Source organism: Passer montanus, unplaced genomic scaffold (assembly GCF_014805655.1).
Source record: "Passer montanus isolate IOZ18808 unplaced genomic scaffold, ASM1480565v1 scaffold203, whole genome shotgun sequence".
NCBI classification, from domain to species: Eukaryota; Metazoa; Chordata; class Aves; order Passeriformes; family Passeridae; genus Passer; species Passer montanus.
Genome location: NW_024366626.1, coordinates 100,292 through 117,022, shown reverse-complemented (window position 1 = coordinate 117,022; position 16,731 = coordinate 100,292). Strand labels below are relative to the sequence as shown.

General features: G+C 39.4%; 1 protein-coding gene across 1 annotated transcript in view; it reads right to left on the bottom strand.

The window, feature by feature from the left end:
* The window catches only part of LOC120501793 (fibrillin-2-like), a 120,936-nt gene that overhangs the window by 43,457 nt on the left and 60,748 nt on the right, over window positions 1–16,731 (bottom strand). Inside the window, exons 20-26 of the mRNA XM_039708482.1 lie at window positions 12,958–13,077; window positions 9,373–9,510; window positions 8,003–8,053; window positions 7,669–7,794; window positions 5,247–5,474; window positions 2,917–3,042; window positions 968–1,096 (exon numbers count right to left, since the gene is read on the bottom strand). Of these exons, the coding sequence (XP_039564416.1) occupies window positions 968–1,096; window positions 2,917–3,042; window positions 5,247–5,474; window positions 7,669–7,794; window positions 8,003–8,053; window positions 9,373–9,510; window positions 12,958–13,077 (918 nt within the window). The remainder of the gene's footprint in view (window positions 1–967; window positions 1,097–2,916; window positions 3,043–5,246; window positions 5,475–7,668; window positions 7,795–8,002; window positions 8,054–9,372; window positions 9,511–12,957; window positions 13,078–16,731) is intronic.

The window sequence follows — 16,731 nt, the reverse complement described above, 5'->3', positions numbered from 1 at the left end:
ATTAACTCTAATTTTTCCTCTCAAGAAAACCAGAAATTCATCATTTAACATTATATATTCAAGAAAATATGGAAAACAAGCAAAGGCAGCAAATTTTTGGATACTGCCCTTTAGAACAACATATTAAAGTGATGTATACATATTTTTTAAGTGCTTAAGGCAATAAGACACCTGTTCACATATGCACTGAAATTCCTGCTTGTGGATGCAGTTATGGTGGATGTTTGTGCATCAATTTTTACCTAAATGGCTCCTCAGTTTGGCCACTCCTGTGTATGCCATGGTGTGGCTGGGAAATATTCTGGCTACAGGCCACAAAGGCAAACTCAGAATTTGACTCACAAAACTGATAAAAGCAGCTAACACTACTGTATGGACAGACAGAAATAGAAACAAAATATGTTCAAGGTGGAGGATGCACTCACACTTCTGGACTCCCAGAAAAGTCTAAAAGCATCAGAATTTGCAGGAAAACAAGAAAAGGTGACAGAAGCCTAAGTCAAGATTTTTTAAGGTGGCCAGACACCTTTTGGTGTCCCCAGACCTATTCTTATAACTTTGAACAGATTAAATAGATGTCACTTTCTTTCAGGAAATGATGTGAGAATTTCTTGAGTCCTAGAAGAAGCAATGAAAAGTATTGACACTGCTTTTGAAACTCCACCTTTCTATTCCTAGCTTTACCAAATATTTGGGAACCCCATTAGCAGTTTTTAAATGAACTGTGTGAAGAGTTGCTGCCATCCTAGAATATCTGTACAGAATAAGTGTCTCTCAAGGGTACAATAATTTGTATAAAAAACATGCAAGGCTATATACTTAATTCAGTTATCTGTCTCTGTAAACCGCATATCTGACTCATTTGCTCATGAAGTCACAATAATGACACATCTGAAGTGCTCAGCTCAGATAACAGCCAAGCTTTGCACAGCAAATGGAGACTCCAGGGCACCCTGGCAACACTTACCCATGCAGTTCTTCATCATCATAAATCCACTTTCATAGCCATCAAAGCACTCACACTCAAAGCTGCCAGGAGTGTTGACACAGGTACCACTTCCACACAAGTCTGGGGAGATCCTGCACTCATCAATGTCTGTTTCATAGCAGTGGAGAGAGAGGTTAGAAAAATCAACCTGGGTTTAAGGTTATCCTGCATTTCACAGAAAAGTAATGTCACTGTAAAGTCTACAGAAACTATATACAGTATGTGAATCAAAAGAGAAAAATAATTACTTATAGAAACATCTGAATATGTGAAACAGCTCATGTAAGATTTATAAGGCTGAGTCTTCAGAGCTCTCAGGCCACAGTAAACTGTGTAACAAGTCTGCTTCTATTAAGTGTAATTTAAGGTTAGATTCTTAAGGAAATAACTAAGTGTAAGACATTCCAAGATATCATTTCTACAGAGATATCAAGTGACTCCATTACTACAATGCCATCAATTATAATTTGATTAGTATGAAGATATTTATGCAGTAATAGCATTATAAGTTTACATACACCTTTCCCATCAGGAATTAGCTCCTATTAAAGCTAGATTTACAGTTCACTGGTTGTCTTGTTAGTTAAGTTTGAATGAAACCTACTGCAGAAAACAACAGCAGAAAAGACAGAAGAGCTCTTTTTAAATCACACTGGTGGTGAATCAGATATCTAAAGGTGAATTTTAATGTGGACATGATCCAGTGAAACAGGTAAGTGTTGCAGGAGAGGACTTTGTGCCACTGCCCATGGACAGGTTCCTGCTGGGTGATGACACCCAGTCCTCACAGGTGTGTGGAGGTGTCAGACCCACATGGCAGATCTGACACATTACTGAGTACCTGGGCTCCTACAAACTTTAGAAAACTATTTCTTGCTCATTTAAAACAAGCAAAAAAGTAATCTATTTCAGAAAACCTGTTTCTTTACAGCTGCTCAGTGGAGTAATTTCATCACCACAGAACAGAAGGGAGAAAAAAAATAAAAAGCTTTTCCAAGGAGTTTTCTGACCTACTCTGGTCAGTTTAGAAATAAAGTCTGTAAAATGCATTCTTCATCAATGCAATCACTATAAAAACAAGGAAATCGCCAGTTAGGGCAACGTTAGCATCCAGACCAACCTCAGTGAACATGCCTTACCACCCACACTTCATAGTTATTACTCAGACACACTCACGGACGCCTGTACATTGTAACAAAACCTCCTTCATTTTCAGCACAGAGCAGCCACCCACAACGCTGGCATCCAAGTTCCCACAGCCACAGAACTGTCAAGCTTATCTTCAGATTTTCCAGAGAGGAAAGAACAAAATCCTAAACTTGTAAATTAAACACACGTGTCTGTATCTTCCTGAACTAATGTTGCACTGGTGTTGGAATTGCTGAGGTGCCTTTGTGTGTTCTCAGCCATCAAAACTAAATTAAAATTAACTTGCAGTCTCTAAATTAGTAATACAACGACCAGAGAGTAAGAAACATTATTTAAGATAATCTCTATGTTAGAACATGAAACTTGGCTTTGCTGGTGATCCTCACTGATTTTTCAGGTTGTAGTGATACAGCACGACCTGAGCACCTTAAACATAAATTATAAAAATCAAAAAGTCTTGTATTTATTAAATCAGTTTCTGAAAGGAAAACTTGAGACTGTTGGCCATTCTGTCCAAAGATTAAGCTCTTAGAAATGGAAGGAAATGAATGGCATTGGGCTCCCAGATCACCAAGCTCTGCCACAAGAGCAAGTCCCTTAAAAAAGCCCCAGGGATGTGGTGGAGTCCCCATCACTGGACCTTTCCAAGCTGGACAGGGTGCTAGATTATCTCATCTGGGCTCCCTTTCCCCACAACAGGTTGGTCTTTCCAGGTCTTTTTCAAGCAGGACTATTCCATTATTCCAGGAAAACCTGTGGAAAATGCAAGGCTTACTCACCTGTACAGTTTCTTTCATCCATATCTAAAGTGAACCCACTGTTACATCTGCATTTGAAACTTCCTATTGTGTTTCTACATTTACCATTCATGCACATGCCAGGGAACACTTTACATTCATTGATATCTAGGAATAAAAACAAAGAAAGTAATTAGGAAATTCTTAAGCACAAAGACATATGGAATCAACAGGAATTTCCAGATCCTTCTTACCATTGCAATGAGCATAAAAGGCAGGGTCTGGGTTAGAGCGGATATCCTTGGAGACCTGACTGTGGGCGAGATGTTTCTCTACCTTTTTGGCTATTTTTGGCTTTCTTTGCTTATATACTCAATACCCAAACCAATTTTATGCTCATCAGCAGTCAAAGAAATCCAGTGACACTCTCTGAGTTGAAACTCTGATATGTGTATGGTGCTCAAGTTTGCTTTGTGTCCCAATCAATATTCCTGGCATTCTTGAGCCAGTTTGTAAAATATGCAACCACCACCTGGCTGACTGGGTTTGGTTTTCAAATTGAGACTGCCAGAGTTTTATCTGGAGCTGTTCTGAAAATGGTATTTTTTCTTTTGTAGAGTATCAAGTGAAATGTTTCACCTCTCCTCAATGCTGAGCAACATAAACTGTTAAAGGATCTTGCATAGGACAAGGCTGAATGATCTCTTCTACAGAGTGAAGTAATTTGCTGAGGCAATGTCCTTAACTGAGAACCATCTTCAACAAGACAAACAACCATCTCCCACTCATTTCTGTGAATGGAATACAATAGTGGTCTAAATAAAAAAAAAACAAAAAACAAACCAAAACTGAAACAGGAAGCCAAACCTCAGAAAATCTCAGCCTAGACCAAGATTTATCAAATAATTATTTTTTTTAATTAAACAAATGTTGATAAAATCATTGTTGCTATTGTTGTTGTTGTTATTTTCCTTATTTCTTTAGTAAATCACCAATGAAAATCACGAACTTTGCCTTCGAGAGACTCCTGAAAAGCAGAGCTTACTTATGGTGAAGCAGAGGTCTCACCAGAATATTCCAAGACAAATGCTTCAGAATATATCCTTAAAAAAAAAACCAAACAAAACCCTAACAAATTTCTGTATCACTTGAGCTTCTGGACACAGAAAACTAGTTTTTCTTCTCAGATTTTAGCCGTCTGAAATAACTTGGGTCTGGTTTCTTAATACTTTCCAGTCTATTCTGTTTTGTTGTTGCTGTATGGGAGGTGAAGCTAGCAAGAACTGGACAAAATACTTTCTTTATTTCTTTATCACGCAGATCCTTGTTGTCACTGCCCTCATGACTGTAACACAACAGATACTTTCTTCCTTTTAATCAGTTACTGATTTTGCAAACTAGAGAAAGAACCAATTCTTCTTCAGTCTCCCAGAGAGCCCTGGTCAAATTTAGTAGTGTTTTATGTTCCAGTAATATTTTATGTTTACATCTAAAGCAACTAATTTCTCATACCATCTGACAATTGGTTCATTCCCTGCAAAGCACTACCTTAAAAAACATGCACATTTTGCGCTAGTCCTGTAATTCAGAGCTCCTCTCCTTTCAGGAATTTCCTTCTCCTTACCCAATTTAGACTTTGCACCTTTTGCTCTCAAGCTCCCATGAAAGCAGAAAATCCCCCACCGGTATCATCAACTCCTTCAGGAAATACCTTTATCCCATCTCTGAAGCACACTTAACAAGGAGCCTCAAACCCAGGAATTTGCTCAGGATGCCCTCTGAGATGCACCCACAATTAATCCTCAGACACCAGAATTGATGTCTTAGGATTTAGGTTTTGTATTTTTCAGATCCTGTACTGCTTTAGTGCATCACTCTAAAACCCCACATCCTGTCGTCCACTGCTCTCCCATTTTACTCAGGCAAAACAATTCTTCTCCTGGCATGAAACTCAAGCACACCTTACTCTCTCAGGCCCTGAGAGTCATAAATAAATGTCAAAATTTGTGGGGGACTAAACTTAAAGTAAATGACTTCATTACCTGAAGCTGTAATTGCAGGATTAACTCCTGACATGTAAATGGACCAAACTTTAACTGGGTGAAAAACTTGTGATCTTTTTCCATCTTGGGTGTAGCCTCTCTCAGAGGCTTCTAAGGTGTATCTGTTGAAGGCCTTCAATAATAACTGTTTTTATTCTCCTAACTTATTCTAGCCTCTGTTCCAGGCAGCCACTCCAAGGCACCAGTACCATCAGCTCCCTCAGGCCTTTATCCCATCCCTCAAGCACACCGCAGCAAGCAGCCTCAAACCCTGGACACCCTCTGGGATGCACCCACAACCTCCCCACAGGCAGAAGAAGGAAAGCTCACCTTTGTAGAAGGGCCTGCCAGTGAGAACATCCCTCCTGTTGGAGAAGCCGGGGCCCCTGGGGCAGAGGGCCCGGTGTTCCTGGGAGCCGGGCGCGGGGCAGCGCTCGCAGCCGGAGCCCCAGGCGGCCCCCACGGCGCAGCAGCAGGAATCCATCCGCAGCCTGCCGGGCACGGGCTGCACACATTCCTCCTCCTCCCACCGCAGGTAGCACTGCTCCGTGCGGATATCTGCGTTCCACAACAACAAACAGGCATTCATCCCTCTTCTCCGCTGTTACGTGCTGAGGCCTGGGCAGAAGGCCTCAGGTGGAGCTGACTTATGAGACAAATCCTGGGTACTGTGATGAACACCACCAGTATTATTTAGCTAAAAACAGATTACAAATGTGCTTATGCTAGCCCTGTAGAACCATGTATTATACAGAGTTATCCACAAATAATGTATCAATTTAAGAAACTTTCCTAAGTGCCGTTGATGCCTTAGGATTTTACCTTGTATATTTTTCATATATTTATGTATTTTTATATCATCCTACAGTTCTTTAGTGTATAAGTCTAAACTGTATACACAGTGCTAGCTACTGTCTTCACATTTTGGTCAGACACAACAATTCCTCTCTAGGCCTGGGAGTCAAGGACACTGCACTGCCTCAGGCCCTGAGAAATGTAAACAAGAGTGAGCTGGTGGGTGCAAACTTAGGGTAAATTACTTCATTACCTGAAGCTGTAATGGAATTGTAAATGTAATAGGAAGATTAACCCCCAATATGCAAATGGACCAAACTTATAAAGTATAAAACCCATGACGTGTCATCCATTTTGGGTGCAAGCCCTGGGGGGGGCTTCTGTCTGTCCTCAGGAAGTGTACCTGAAGGCCCTTCAATAAATGTAACCACTTTTTATTCCCCTTAATTTTGTCTGGCCTCTGTTTTTAGGTAGCCCTGGAAAAGGCATCAGTTTCTCCATGAATAGAGGCCTGTTTGTGGGGTATTTTAGGGGAAACCCTCCAAGCTGAGGCCTGGGGCCTGGCCAACCCCAGCCCTTGCTGGCTGGGATGTGTGCCACCAGATCCAGGAGTTTCTCTGCTAAAAATATAATCAAGTCGCTTTGACTTGGTGACTTGGGCCTATAAAAGCTGGACCCACTTTCAGGCTGAATTTGGACACCCCAGCTACAGGATACACCATGTACGATTTTCCCAATTGTTGGGAAAGATTGTCCCGGTCCTCGCTGTGAATGAGACTCCCCAGCGACTGATAATAAACTATTTAGGCAACTGAGGATGTATCTATCTTTCTCAATCACTACCCTTTCTCTTGCTTACTTTTGCTTGTTGCTAAAGCCAAGTGTGTACTTTTATTGAAGAAGTTATTTCACCTTTGTGTTGCCTTTATATTCTTAGTAAAATAACACCATTCTTTCCATTTGTGTCGGTGTTTTTTAAATCACCCCTGTCTACTGGCAGAACACATGCACACATTAACACTCAGCTCCTGCTCAAGACTCTGCATTTCTGCACAATGTTCAGCCATTTGAAGTTACTGATGCTGCACTACAATTAAATTTCTGGATCTGTCTTGTGCCACATAAAAGTACAAGAATTTCTTTTATTGTCTCCCCATATCAAGACAAACCCTTATCCTCACATGACTGTGCTTTTTAGGATTCTGTGTGTGTGACAGGACAGACACATGTATGTCTTTACTGTATCAAGTGTTCTCACTTACAAGATGACCCTTTTATTTGATGGGACAGACACATCTGTTCCTTTATTGTACCAGGCATTCTGACTTATGAAATGATCCTTTTGTGGCTCTCATGGTTAAAAAAAGAAAAAAAAAAAATTAAAAAATCCTCCCTATATTTATGTCACTGAATTAATTTAATAGTGCAGTGAATACAGATTAAAACTGAAAAAAAGCTGACTTTTGTTAGGCTTACTGTAACACCAGGAAAATACAATAAGGTTTCCAGAAAAGTTAATTATAGTTATTATACTCAAGGGTCCATCCCATTAGCAGCAAAACAGGTCAACCAGAAGACAAATCAACCAAGTCTGCAAGCAAAATCTTGTACTTGTGTACCCAAGTGTCAGGAAAAGAACCAGACACTGGCCTGTGCACTGAAAAAAAAAAAAGACTACTTTGCAGCAGCGTATTTGTGCTCACCATCCATCACTCCTGAACAGGGACAGCACTTTAGCACAGCCTACTGACTGCACTGAGGGCAAAACAAGCCTCAAAACAAACTCATTCCTCGAAGGAATTAACAGCTCTTCTGTGAACTGGCACAGGTATTTGACATCTAAGCAGGCACGCTGTCTGGGATAATCCAGAAATAAACCACGCTTCCTTTCCAGCCCCTTGAAGAAGGATTTTGGGCAGCTGTGGGACACAGCTGTGGGAGCGGGGTGTGCTCTTACCCAAACACACTCGCCCCGTGCCGTCCAGGGTCAGCCCCTCGGGGCACTCGCAGTGGAAGGAGCCTCTGCTGTTGATGCACCGCCCATTGGGACAAACCCCCGGGAAAACCTCGCACTCGTTCACGTCTGTCGGGGACACAAAGAGCTCAGTTACTTGCTGGCTCCAAGGGGAGAGCTACAGCTTCATGGAGAATTTTAAGTGGCAGGAAAGAAATAACACAGTACATCCCCTTTAATCGCGTTTTCAAATGTGGGGGGAAAATGTGACATTTTCGGATATTAAGCCAACAGTTTTACCAATCTAACCATATGGAGTAAGAAGCAAAAATTTCACCTTCACAGGTAACACCTTTCACTCTGGCAAATCCTCTTGAGCAAGCTGTGTCTGGAATCAAGCCAGAAAGATACTGTTACTGCTTTAGAGTGACAGGAAGGCAGGAGCAGAAAATTTAAAAATACACGTACCTTCAGAATTCACTAATAATTTCACTCTGTAAGGTGGGGAGTGCTGTAGCCTCAATCAATAAAAATATTGACTCGTACATGCTGTTTAAACTAAGTGAATAGGAATTGAGGAAATTCATCCTAGACTGTCACTTTCTCATGTGCTTTCCTTAGTGAAACAATCAGCATCTAATCAGATCAGACCCTGCACTCACATGTAGCTAAAAGGTGAAATTCCTTCAAGAGGCATGAAGATTTAAAACTGTAGTAATGTCAATGATCAGCTTTCTTTCCCCCACCAAAGCTTAAAATAATGGATCTGAGAAATAAGATTACCTGAGGAGATGCACGTAAAATGTAGCATCATATAATGATTTCAGAGCTTGCTGTAATTTAACAAGGTGCAGAACAGGAAATTCAGAGCCCAAACACACCCAATCTGAGCTAATTATCTGTCTAGATTGATTAGATTTTGATCAGTTTTACCAGTCTAACCTGACCATCTGCTTCTTGAAGTCCAAAGGAATATCTTTGCTGCACTGCACTGTTAAGAGCTCTGCTGGATGCTGCTTGCACTCTGCTTGTTAGGGGGGGATATATGTGCTCACAGTTACTGTTCCGATTAAAAATGAGAGGATAAAACATCTTCACACAAGTTCAGCTGCCAGTGGCACTTTTCAAACCTTAAGGGGATCAGTATTTTTTTGCCATAAACTAGAGTACAGTTAGCATTGCTGCTTCCAGCTTCCACAACTAGCCCTGCAATCTAATTAGCAGCACTATTTCAGCAGTCAATAATGGTACACAAGCTACATGTTTGAAAAGAGCTGGGAAAAACTGTTAACAGCCCACACCATATAAATGAATTTTGCCAGATATTTCACTTAGTTTTAGTCTTTTACCTCCTTATCCCAGTAAATGCATAGTCCTTGTGGAGACGGAACATATTGTAACCATTAAGAGATTTATTCACATGTTATTTCCTGGTATGCTTCAAAGTTATTAGAATGATCAGTGATGGCAGAGATTACAAGTATAAAATAGACAACTTCTAAAAGAAGACTACTTCTTTTCATAGGTTTTTTGGGACAGGGGTTGGTTTTGGTGTTTTTTGTTTAGATCAGTTAGTTGGTGTTTTTTGTTTTGGTTTTTTTGGGTGTGTTTTTTTTGTTTGGAGGTTTTCTCACATACAGAGATTATAAGAATCTGCTGGAGATACTTATTCCCTTCTCCCAAAAGATGCAGGATGGGGGAGCATACCCAATTCACACCGTTCACAGGGGCTGCCCCAGGCTGCTCCTAAAGTAGCACAGCACTCAGATTTCAGCGTGGCACCATTGATGTTGACTTCACAGTGGCTGTCTCGGATATTAAGCCAACAAGTCCCCTTCAGGCTGTCTGCAGCAGAACAGAAGGCAAAAACAACACAGAATTGTCACAGCCAGAACAGAAGAGCTGGCATGCCATGTCCATGACACCAGCAGGCAGAGTATCAAGGGAGCATAGGCTCTCTTTAAAAAGAAAAAAACCTTCCTGAAGAGTAATTTCATACACGTTTTAGTTCAGATAAATAGTGCTATCTATCTAAACTAAATATTTTATTTTAATGTAAGGGATAGCTCTATCACTGGAAGTGACCAACAAACCGCACTGCCCCAAGGCATTTTACAATCCAGGTCCCACAGCTGGCAGAGGTCTTCCAGACACTGCAGTGAGTTTATTCATTTGTTTCATCTAAAATATACAAAAGCAGAGATCCCAACGTGAGACCCCCTTTCCCAGGTGACTGCCTGAACCCTTTCTGAAATGTCTCTCTTGAGAGAGACAGAAACAAGGTGCTCTTGTCTCTCTCGAAAGGAAGCTTTCAAGGCTGTAAGGAAGAACAAGAAAAGAAATAAGTATTTCTTTAAAAAGAAATAAAACATGGTGGGTAGGAGTGTTCTGTATTATTTTAGGGGTCTGGTTCTGCTGCTGCATTAGCTACACTTTGAAAGTGGGTCAGATCTCAAATCAGGTATATACTTTGTAAGTTTTACCTTCAACACCTTCACAACTGCCTGCCTTAACAAGGTTACTCTCAAATGGTGCAACATCTATTGAGACAGGCAATCCTGTCTCAAGGATTAGTGATCACACAGCAAAAGCAGCCTGTAAGTTCAGACCTAAAATGGGAGCTCAGCCTGGGCAGGGTTTAAAGGTAGGAGCATGCTCAAGAGTTCAAAGTGACCCAGACAAATTTAGTTTGATGAATAATGGAAGGAGAATAGATTTGGGTTTAAGATTCACATGCACTGTATGTGCAAAAAGCCAGACATATTACCAATACCTCATGCTCAGGAACAACGTGCTTAAGACAGCATCATTCCAACTTATTTTCTTCCAAACAGCTTCAACTTTTCTACCAAGTTGTCATCTTAAAAAATTATGTACCACAGGGAGCACAACCTTTCTTTGGTTAAAGCAACAGGAAAAAATCCTCACCCAATAATGTGAGTGAAATCAGCCCCCAAAACTGGGCAGGGAATTTCATTAACAGCTAAGTGTAAAACAGTTGTATTATTTAGGTTAACATTGGTCTCAAACAAGTGGGACAGAGCTCCACACTTGAACAAGTGCATAAATACTGAGCTCAACATTGCTTCCTTTTACTTGACCACTTTATAGGAGTGAAAATTCAAAACCAGTATCTCAGAAATTATTTAAATTCTACAAATTAGCAGGTATTTTGCTCACACCAGCTGCACCCACACTATCCTGCCAAAGTCTGCTCATCTTATCATTTTCAGGATATTCCTTTAATTTCCATCATCTCTTTTGTCCAGACAAAAATTTTTGGTCAAAGTTATTATCCAACATCAAAGCATTCCTTCTGTTGCTCTTATCTCTTTGAAGACTTGAAGAAGAATATAAGCATACTACAGGCAGATGGCATCCTACTTATTGTGCACTTTATGAACTCCAAAAATCATTACTAAAATATGTCTAAAAAGCATGTAAAACTGCGTGTCTCAAAAAGCACAAATGGCTGTATCCATAAGGTATGGGCAATTCCTAAAACACCAATGAAACACTTGTATATTTCAAATATCCTTCAAAAACAATTCCCATTTTTTTCCCTTCACAAGCACGGTCCTAATATTGCAAAAGCTGCCCATGGGCAAGCAAAGCATGTCACTACCACTGCTGAAAATTTTTATTGTAACTGCTGAACTTACAACCCTCATTTGCTGAAGGTTTGAGCTTAAATCTGAGTGCAAATGACCGTAACTTCAGCAAGGGATTTTTCTCTCTCTGCCCAGGAAAGCTCATAGAAAAGAGACAAATGGCTCACATCTATGCTGAATGATGTGGTTCTGATTCTGGTTCTGAAATGAGAGCAAATTTGAAAGTAAAAAAAAAATAAAATATATTGTCAGAAACTAATATTACCTTATTTTGATCACTCCTGTGCAAAACACAAAAAATCCTAAACCTCAATACTATTTTAGCCCTTCACTTATTAATAGGAATAAGGTATCTGTTACTACAGCAGTGCTTTACAGAAGCAATCTGATTAAAAAAAAATAGGACAAATATACTGAAGTTTTTCTCTACAGGGGTAATGGAAGAAAATCAACTTCAGATTTAAAAACGGTGTAAATTTGATAAGAACACTTTTAAGTTTTTCCACACAGTAAATCACCTGTAATCTCCAGCCCCCCACTCAATTTTCAATAATCCAGCTCGCCCCCCCCTCATTCCAATGCCAATGAAATTTTGGCCAAGGTGGAAAAACTGGGTTCTAGCAGTAAAAATCTGTATGTCTTGCACCAGCTCTAATTCTGACCCTTCTGTCTTAACATATTCACACTTGTAGTGGAAAAACATGTGTCTGAGCCAGTTCTTGTTAGCATGAAAAACTAATGATTAGGCTCACAGTATGTAGCTGGATCCTGTTCTTCAGTTTTTATCTGACTACTCAGCTGATTTTCTTGCTTATATTTTATGTTATTTGTCACAGCTATTCAGGCCAAATGGGACGTCATACTGTAAACACTCCAGCAAAAACCATTTGCCAAGTAAATCCAGAACACTGTTATAATTAGGCTCTTTGTGAACTTGTGGCCCCTTTGGATGTAAGAACAGAAGATTAAAAATAAGAGGTACAAAAAGCGTTTGTTAGCATGGATATATCAGGAAATTAGCACAACATGAAAACTACAAAAACAATAATAAACTTCACCAGCCAGTAATGCTACAAAGAAATGTAAGAGAAAGCTTAGGCACAAAAGTAACATTCACTTAAAAAACACATTAAGGGATGGAAGAATTCCATAATTAAATACAGGATGGAGTCTTTGCTTTGTTTTTCCACCTTAAGAAAATTCTAACAAGAAAATTCGAATTAAAAATGCCAAACAAATCCATATGAAAAGAAAAGTAACATTTAAGATTAGCATCACCCACTTAATATGACACCCACTTATTAATGACACTGCAATACAGTTGGAGCACCACACATATCTCACAACAATTTCAATTATGGTACACAAATAATATGCAACAATGGCAACTTACCAACACCTGCAAAGTACAGAAGACTGCAACCCTTTTGAATTTTATTAGAAAGCCAAGGGAAAAAATGCAAACACATTAATGAATGGCTTTCAAAGATAATGCCAATGACATCCTACAGACAACTGTTGCTGCTTACTCCAATAAAACCTCTGTATTCTGCTTTTTTTTCCAAAAGAATCCTCAAAGTCTATTAACATTTTTGTATATATGTAGGATATGTGTGTGTGTGTGTGTATATAAATATATATATATTTATAAAAAGGGAAAATAAAAGGAGGAAACACCCACCAATACAAATCAGTCCTGTAGGGTCCAACTTGCTGCCAGATGAACATTCACAGTGGAACGACCCAAGGTTGTTCCTGCAGGCACCATTGACACATGGGCTGCTTTCACATTCGTTTATATCTGTAATCCAGAAACAAAAGGCATTATTAGGACTAAAGAGTGCTTCTGGGAAGAATTCCATGGTAATTTATACTCTCTAAATGCTGTTATGGACTGTGAGGGACCAGGATTGCCTGAAATATTTGCCCCTGCTCTCCTCCCAGCAAGAAAAATTCAAAAGACACAGGGACAGACAGGTAGCCTGTATTTTGAAGTGCACATATTTTGGAGGTGTTAATTAAATGGCCTTTTTCTACAAGGACAATTAATTTCCAACAGCATGGGCCATAAAGTTCTCCAGCATCAGTTACAGCTGTGCTGTGAGAAAACAAAACTCTTTTTTCACACAATGTAAATGCATTCCCAGCCACACCACGCAGAGAACAAACAAAGCCCTCATTGTTTCTGCCGTTTATGGCTCCATGAGAAGAATTAAGAAAACCCTGTCAGAAGCAAAATATCACAATGCTGGCTGCAATTCTCTAGTTGTAGAAACGCTGAAGAAATAGCAGTTGTAACTGGAACACTGTAAATGGTACTTCTCTTTAGCCCCAAAATCCTGTTTATTATCCCTGTGAGGTTTTTAAGCTAGTTCACATATAAGAATAGGACCCCTGCAGACAGCATTATTTGCTGATTATTTCTTTTAAGTGGTATCAGTTTTAAGACTGAAACAAACACATTCTCTCCAAGAAGAACTGCTGATGCATATCCACCATTTCTTTCTGAACTCAAGCAATTTAATTTTTTTTACATGCATCCTGAATCAAGCCATACATTCTAATCCAACCAGTTCCCTTTGTCAAGCTTGAAGTAAAAAAATATTTAGTACTTGCTTATGTTTGCTAGCAGTGCTTGAAGAATATAATGTAATATCTATAAATTAAAACCGTTTTCTTTAGATTAATTATAACCTAATGTAGTATCTAGCTAAGCACTAGGGATATTAATGGCATCAAGACAATTTTCAAGACAAATTGAAAGGTCCTCCCTATTTTTTAAAAGTTTTTTAAGAGATACAATTTGCTATTTTGTTATGGTGCATCAAGCCTTTCTTTCGCTAGAGATATGCATCACAGGAAGCAACGGGTATTTAAATATATATAATAATATTAATGTATTAATTAAAAAAAAAAGGCAAGAGAGATAAAAATAAGAATCAGTAAACTTTGGAAACTGTGATGTCTCTCTTCATGCCAAAAGCAAACACTTAATTTAAAAGCCAGCTTTCACAGACCCTTTACTTAATGGACTTATCTACAAAGAGCAAACAGGATTTGCCTTTGACTGTCAGCAACTTTCTGAACAACAACAGAGCTTTATGTTTCTGAAGCCTGATTTTAAACTGCGGATTGCCCATTTTACAGATTAATCATACGCAGATGCAGGGATGTAAAATCTAAGAGGCTTTATCAGGTCAGGACAATGTGCCTCATTGTTAGCTCTGACAGAATAAGCTCCAAGTCCCTCTGCACCCAAGCTGGCACCCGGAGTCCTTACCAGCAATTATCTGCTCTGCACCAAGGTCTTCTCTGTGGATATATTTTAAACTTCATTATCTCAGTTTTTATTACCCTGTGAATGCTCCCTGCCTCTGTTGCTTCCCACTCCGTGGCTTCCTCCAGCCAGCAGTGCCAGGTGGTGGGGAGTGTTCTCTGCAGCTTTTGCACAGAAACCAAAGTGGTTCTTAAAATCATACATCACTCTGACACAAAAAAAAAAGTTATCTTAAGTATCTATGTTAAATAATCCTCTGAACAGAAATGCTCTGGGACAAAGAACATGCTTTTGCTTCCTCTCCATCTGACATCCTGCTTTCAGAAGTTAGTCTAGCTTTAAAAAAGAAAGTCAGAAAAAATTTAAAAGACAGGACAAACTAACAAAACTAGAGTGATGTATTCTCGGTCCAAACAATCACAAGTGCTCCTCCCTTCTTTAAATAAGCTGCAACTTGAGAGACATTTCCATGAGGGACCTGGGCAGGTACTTAAAGCTGAAAGTGGGTGATTTTCATGTCAAGTGTCACACTGTGTTAACAGCAGGCAGCCGACCTCACACAGGTTTGCACAGACACAACCAATGTGCACGACAAAGTGAAAAGCAGACAGGTGTCACTATCCAAATCACCACTTCAAGGAGATGTATGAAAGCTAAACTGCTTCACACTTACGGGGGCAATATGAGGTTATCAATCCTATTTTTCATTTTCCCTGGCTTTTAGCAAGGTAGGGTTATAACCAATTTTCTTCTAAGAAAATACATCTTTTTGTTTCCAATTTTCAGAATTTAAATGAAAACCTGACAAAATTAATTGAGGGCCACACCTGGAAGCCAATGTCCCTGAAACTACAAGCAAAGAAGGGAGTAAGTGGAGATGGGGAGCAAAAATTCAACACCTTTTGAAAAGCAGAGTCAGATCTCTTGGCTTCATGGGCCATGCTCTAGGCCTTTCTGCATTTGATAAACTTTAGCACTATGCTAAGTAAGAAGAAAAAAAAGAAACAAAACCCCAAGCCAAATAAATTTGGATAGCAATAGCCTGATAACAGTGCATTGACTACATCCCAAAATCACCGTCCAGGAAAGAAAAATAAAATTAAAAGATGACATTAAGTGCATTTCAGCATTAGTGCACTGCTGAATCAAGTGAAAAAGCATCATATGCACAATGCAAACAAACTCCAAAAATTGTTTCCCTACAGCTTCTCATAATACTACTAAATGGTAATTTTTAAAAGAGTAAGCAGCAAACAATGGATTTTAACACTGTTTTGTATGGTAAAATAAAACCTGCTATGTATGAAGGTATTTACTGAGGTGTGTTTTAAATTTTTTTTTCTCTTAACTGAGTGTACATTGTAAACGTCAGAGAGAGAAAAATTGAAACAGTACACTGTACATTCCTGGAAATGAACTTCAAAGCACATCTGGTTTACATTTAACTAGTTATGTCACTGGAAACTCAAACTAAACCATGGAGCTTGTCATAAAAATCTCAACTTTCACAGACTCTGGTGCCTCAGACAAGTCTCCTACTCCTCACAACAAACTGATAAAATTTCAATTGAACTACAAACAAAACAAGAGTTTTGTTATTTCTTCTGAGCTGCTGATGAGAGTCAGATTAAGAATTTCTTGGTGACTAACAAGCATCAGAGCATTTTCAGTGCTCAACACAGAGCTCCTGACTACAGCAGGTTTTTACAACCAGTGAACTTACAACTCCAAAACGAATTACAAGAAACAGGATTTGGGCAGAAAGAGAATAATTTCTTTCTCTGTTGCCAACCCAGCATTACTACTGCCTACCCAACACGAGTAAAAATGCAGTATTTAATAGATTTTACAGACACTTTTACACAAAACCCCTCCTGACCAGTTTTTTTTTACCTCAGTGGCTAAATTTAGACAGCAATCTAAGGACAAGATTCAAGATGTACTCATAATAATAGCATCATTACCATCAAGAAACAAATCCAAGCTTACTGTTTGAAAATGCAGATACATTTTATTTCAACAGGTTTGGCTGGGTTTTCTGCATCCAGGCTTCTCACCCACCCAGCTTCAGGCCAGTGTTTATGCTCTGATGTTCTTGGTAGTGAGCACCTCCCCTTACCACACTACACACGTTTCTCTGTCTAGAAGATTCCTCAAGAAGATTCCTCAATGTACACT